A 4,553-nucleotide genomic window follows, 5' to 3' on the forward strand; every position below is an offset into this window, starting at 1 on the left:
CCGCCTTCCCGCCCCCTGATCCCCGGCCGGCTTCGGTGACGTCATCACAGCGCGCCGCGGCGCTCTCTGATGACGCCACATCCGAGCGACGCAGCGGGGGGCGCCTGAAGGTGGCGGCGGAGCGCCATGGCCGCCTGGCAGCTGAGGGCCCTGCGCCGCCTCCCCGCCGCCGCCGCCGGCTTCTCGGTGAGTGCTGAACCGACCGCTCAGCCCGGTTCCGAGCCCGGGGTCGGGCTGAGCTCCTCCCTTCCCCGCAGACAGCGCCGAAAAAGACGCAGTTCGGCTCTTTGAAGGATGAGGACCGCATCTTCACCAACCTCTATGGGCGGCACGAGTGGAGGTGGGCAGCGGGAACCAGGAGCGTGGGAGAGGAAAAGGGGTTGCGGGGGGGTGTGGGTGCTCACAGCCGCCGTGCCGTGCCCGCAGGCTGCAGGGAGCGCTGCGGCGGGGTGACTGGTACAAGACGAAGGAGATCCTGCTGAAGGGCGTCGACTGGATCCTGGGTGAGATCAAAGCCTCGGGGCTGAGGGGCCGCGGGGGGGCCGGCTTCCCCACCGGCCTCAAGTGGAGCTTCATGAACAAGCCGCCTGATGGCAGGTAGGCGCTGAGGAGAAGGGGTGGGCAGGGCAAGGATGTGGAGAATGCAGAGAGGATGGGGCTGAGGGGCTGGGGTGATTGGAGATGCAGTGACAGGGACGCTGGAGGGTCAGGGAGGGAAGGGGCTGAGGGCTGACAGGACTGCTTGGGAACAGGGATGTGGGGAGCAGGGGACACAGCTTGGGAGATAGGAAAGGTGTGTCTAGGGAAGAAAGGGACAGTGGGGACGCAGAGTTGGGAGATAGAACAGCAGACAGTGGCGACAGGGGGCTCTGGGGACACAAGAGCAGGGATTACAGGGGACATCATATGACTAGGAGATGGGGCTGGGGTGATTGGGAACAAAGTGACATTGGGGTGCAGGGTGTACAGGCATAGATAGGGTGGGGGTACAGGCAAAGGAGTGGCAAAGTAATCAGAGTGCTGAGAAGAGAGGGAAGTTGGGAGGGGGCTGAGAGGGGATGGGATTACTTAGGGACACCAGGAACATAGTGGGGACAGAGATGGGGCAGTGGGGAGATGGAACAGAGGGAACACCAGGAACATGGAGATATGGAGCTGGGAGATGAGACAGGATGCTGATACTGACACTGCATTCGGTCAGACCCAAGTACCTGGTAGTGAACGCAGATGAGGGGGAACCAGGCACCTGCAAGGACCGTGAGATCATGCGGCACGACCCACACAAGCTGGTGGAGGGCTGCCTGGTGGCTGGCCGTGCCATGGGTGCCCGTGCTGCCTACATCTACATCCGCGGCGAGTTCTACAATGAGGCCTCCAACCTGCAGGTGGGTGCCACGGACGCAGTGGAACACACATGGGGACATCCCCTCCTGCTATCTGCCTGTTGTCTCCTGTGCAGGTTGCCATCAGGGAAGCATATGAGGCTGGGCTTCTGGGGAAGAATGCCTGTGGTTCTGACTATGCCTTTGATGTCTTCGTGGTGAGGGGTGCCGGGGCGTACATCTGTGGTGAGGAGACAGCACTCATCGAGTCCATTGAGGGCAAGCAGGGGAAGCCGCGCCTCAAGCCGCCCTTTCCAGCTGACGTGGGTACGTCCTGGAGCCCTTCTGCTCATCTCCACTCCCCTAATTCCCTCCAGCACCACTCACAGCTCTGATTCCCTACAGGAGTCTTTGGCTGTCCCACCACGGTGGCCAATGTGGAGACGGTGGCTGTGGCCCCCACCATCTGCCGGCGTGGTGGTGCCTGGTTTGCTGGCTTTGGGCGCGAGCGCAACTCCGGGACAAAGCTTTTCAACATCTCTGGCCACGTCAACCACCCCTGCACAGTGGAGGAGGAGATGTCAGTGCCATTGAAGGAACTCATTGAGAAGCATGCTGGTAAGCACCATGCTCAAACCCAACGGGATGGTCCTGCCGGGCCTGGCTCAGTGTGTCCCCTCTTTTTTGGCAGGGGGTGTCCGTGGTGGCTGGGACAACCTGCTGGCTGTCATCCCGGGTGGTTCCTCCACCCCGCTGCTCCCAAAGTCAGTGTGTGAGACTGTGCTGATGGACTTTGATTCCCTGGTGCAGGCGCAGAGTGGGCTTGGCACGGCTGCCGTCATTGTCATGGATAAATCGGTACAGGGTGAGCCCTCCCCAGGCTGCCCCCTCCCATGAATGAGCGTCCCCTGATTGTCCCTTTCCTCCTCAGACTGATATTGTCAAAGCGATCGCTCGTCTCATCGAGTTCTACAAGCATGAAAGCTGTGGGCAGTGCACCCCATGCCGGGAAGGTAAGCGTGGGGCTGTGCTACAGGGTCTATTACTGAGTCACAGGGCCTGTCACCGTGTCCCTGTCCCTACAGGTGTTGACTGGATGAACAAGGTGATGGCACGCTTCGTGCGGGGAGACGCACAGACAGCTGAGATCGATGCACTGTGGGAGATCAGCAAGCAGATTGAGGGCCACACTATCTGTGCACTGGGTGATGGTGCCGCATGGCCCGTGCAGGTGAGTGCAGGGCTTTGGGATGGCAGGGGCTTAGCTCTCAGCGTCACTGACTCCACTTTGTTTGCTCAACCCAGGGCCTCATCCGCCACTTTCGGCCGGAGCTGGAGGACAGGATGCGGCGCTTTGGAGAGGCCAAAGCACAAGCGGCCTCAGCATGAGGAGGTCGGGGTGGTGGCAGCAGTGGCACCACGCTTCGCTGCTCCCAGTGGGTTCTCGCCCACTCTTGGGGCTCCTTAATAAACACTGCTGTAACTGAAGTGGCTTGAAACATGGCTTTTTACTAAAATCACAGCGTGAAACATCAACCATGGGTGCAGTGGCACAGAGAAGGGGACAGTGGTGAAACCATGCCACCCTCCACTTCAAAACCTTCCGGCCCAAAACCCCTCACCCTCAGAGCCTTGGCTCCTTCAAATATGCAACTCAAGCCTTTTTTTGGGGAGCAGTGATGCCACGGCCAGGCACGTGGGTCTTTCTGCAATACAAGTCGGGCGCCAGCAGCTCCAGCGTCAGCTCAGTGATGATGGCTGTCAGCCCCCAGATGCGGTGGGGGCCGTTGAGGAAGACAGGCAGAGTGTAGCCATAGCGACCGGCAGTGCGGAAATGGGTGTAGCCCTGGTTTTCTTCCTGCAGGAGGTGCTCTAGAGGCAGTGTGAAGACCTCTGCCACCTGCAGAGGCAGGAAGAGGGTTGGGGGACGCACGTGGGTGGCAGCGGGGAAGGGGACAAAGGGTAGGGGGTCACCCACCTCGTCAGGGTTTGGGGACAGTGTCAGGTCCTCCAGGGGTCCCAGGTTGGCCACCACAGGGACCACAAGCATCCCGTGCTGGCAGGGAGCATGTGGCAGAAAGACAGGGTGACAAACGCCACTGTGCTGCAGCCACCTCACTTCCCGATCCCCACGTCTTATTCCAAGCCCTCAGCCTCTGCCCACCATGTCCCTGCTGCCCTATCCCCAGCCACCCTATGCTCATCCATGTGTCTCCACTGCCCCGCTGACCCCATCCTGTCACCCTGTTCCCAGTCCCTACTGTCTCACCTCCCTGACCCCCAGTGTCCCTGTCCCCAGACACTCCATCCCTGTATCCTCACCAACTTTACCAATCTCACCACGTCTCCACTGTGTCCCCAGTGTCCCTGTCACCTCGGCCCCAGTCACTTCTGTTCCATTTCCCAGCCAGAGGTGTCCCCAGTGCACTTTTACACTTTCTTCCCAATTACCCCACCCATCTCCCAGCCCTGTGTCCCCCGATCCCCATGTCTCTGTCACGTCCCCATAAGTGCTTGTAACCCCACCACACCACCTGTGTCCCTGTGCTGTTCCCGATATCACCCTGTTGACAGTGATAGACACGGGGACTGTCGCTGTTCCCAACTTATTACTGCCAGCCCCGAGCTCAACATCAAAACGCTCTCTAGCACAGACACATCCCACGTGCCTGTTCTGTCCCCATGTTCCTTTGCCATCTCTGTGTTTTTCCGAATATTCCCCACATCCCAGCGTTGTCCTCATCACCATTCTGTCCCCACATCTCTATTCAGTCCACAATGCCCTTCTGTATATTATGCCACCATTCTGTACCCAACGTCCCATGCTCCATTGCAGTTCCCATGTCCCCAATTTATCCCCACATCCCCATTCTGTCCTCAGTGTCACCGCACTGACTCTGTCCCCATTCTGCCCCTATGCACTGTCCCCACCCTTCGTTCTGTCCACGCCCCCAATGTCCCTGTGCTGTCTCCACGTCCCTGTTTTGTCCCATGTCCCCGTTCCGTCCCCGTGTCTCTGCGCTATTCCCTCTGTCCCCGTGCCCCTTGATCCCCATTCTGTCCCCATGTCCCATTGCCGTCGTTCTATCCCCCTTTGTGTTCCCGCTCCGTACCCTCTCGGGCAGCCCTCGCAGCCGCCCCCAGACGCTCTCCTCCCGCAGGTTCAGCCCCAGCTCTTCCCGCGCCTCTCGCAGCGCGGTGCCCTCCGCTCCGCCGTCCGCCGCCTCCCGT

The 4,553-nt window shown here is 60.2% G+C and overlaps 3 protein-coding genes across 3 annotated transcripts in view; 1 reads left to right on the top strand and 2 right to left on the bottom strand.

Annotated features, from left to right (window-relative positions):
- The window catches only part of FNBP4 (formin binding protein 4), a gene marked incomplete at its 5' end in the record, with an annotated part of 17,972 nt that overhangs the window by 8,789 nt on the left and 4,630 nt on the right, over positions 1 to 4,553 (bottom strand). The window contains 7 exons of the mRNA XM_031553357.1: positions 5 to 319; positions 1,212 to 1,246; positions 1,710 to 1,881; positions 2,406 to 2,478; positions 3,038 to 3,222; positions 3,301 to 3,378; positions 4,436 to 4,546. Of these exons, the coding sequence (XP_031409217.1) occupies positions 5 to 319; positions 1,212 to 1,246; positions 1,710 to 1,881; positions 2,406 to 2,478; positions 3,038 to 3,222; positions 3,301 to 3,378; positions 4,436 to 4,546 (969 nt within the window). The remainder of the gene's footprint in view (positions 1 to 4; positions 320 to 1,211; positions 1,247 to 1,709; positions 1,882 to 2,405; positions 2,479 to 3,037; positions 3,223 to 3,300; positions 3,379 to 4,435; positions 4,547 to 4,553) is intronic.
- NDUFV1 (NADH:ubiquinone oxidoreductase core subunit V1) lies at positions 41 to 2,810 on the top strand. Its single transcript, XM_010710815.3, has 10 exons — positions 41 to 186; positions 258 to 340; positions 427 to 597; positions 1,202 to 1,385; positions 1,460 to 1,649; positions 1,728 to 1,940; positions 2,014 to 2,180; positions 2,254 to 2,335; positions 2,408 to 2,553; positions 2,628 to 2,810. The coding sequence occupies exons 1-10, from the start codon at positions 127 to 129 to the stop codon at positions 2,709 to 2,711; spliced, it is 1,380 nt and encodes a 459-aa protein (XP_010709117.1). The 5' UTR covers positions 41 to 126; the 3' UTR covers positions 2,712 to 2,810.
- On the bottom strand, positions 2,812 to 4,413 carry NUDT8 (nudix hydrolase 8). The gene is made up of 2 exons (XM_010710814.3): positions 3,301 to 4,413; positions 2,812 to 3,222 (listed from the first exon to the last, which is right to left on the bottom strand). Exons 1-2 carry the CDS (start codon positions 3,370 to 3,372, stop codon positions 2,977 to 2,979), a joined length of 318 nt encoding a protein of 105 aa, XP_010709116.1. The 5' UTR covers positions 3,373 to 4,413; the 3' UTR covers positions 2,812 to 2,976.

The sequence above is a fragment of the Meleagris gallopavo genome, chromosome 5, assembly GCF_000146605.3.
Source record: "Meleagris gallopavo isolate NT-WF06-2002-E0010 breed Aviagen turkey brand Nicholas breeding stock chromosome 5, Turkey_5.1, whole genome shotgun sequence".
Classification (NCBI taxonomy): domain Eukaryota; kingdom Metazoa; phylum Chordata; class Aves; order Galliformes; family Phasianidae; genus Meleagris; species Meleagris gallopavo.

What these genes read in the sequence shown, in the direction of transcription:
- NDUFV1 (XM_010710815.3), top strand. Translation starts at nt 127, where the DNA reads ATGGCCGCCTGGCAGCTGAGGGCCCTGCGCCGCCTCCCCGCCGCCGCC. An exon ending in AACAAGCCGCCTGATGGCAG is followed by an intron (nt 598 to 1,201) that starts GTAGGCGCTGAG and finishes GCATTCGGTCAG; the next exon opens with ACCCAAGTACCTGGTAGTGA. An exon ending in GCCCTTTCCAGCTGACGTGG is followed by an intron (nt 1,650 to 1,727) that starts GTACGTCCTGGA and finishes GATTCCCTACAG; the next exon opens with GAGTCTTTGGCTGTCCCACC.
- NUDT8 (XM_010710814.3), bottom strand. Translation starts at nt 3,372, where the DNA reads ATGCTTGTGGTCCCTGTGGTGGCCAACCTGGGACCCCTGGAGGACCTG. An exon ending in TGTCCCCAAACCCTGACGAG is followed by an intron (nt 3,223 to 3,300) that starts GTGGGTGACCCC and finishes CTGCCTCTGCAG; the next exon opens with GTGGCAGAGGTCTTCACACT.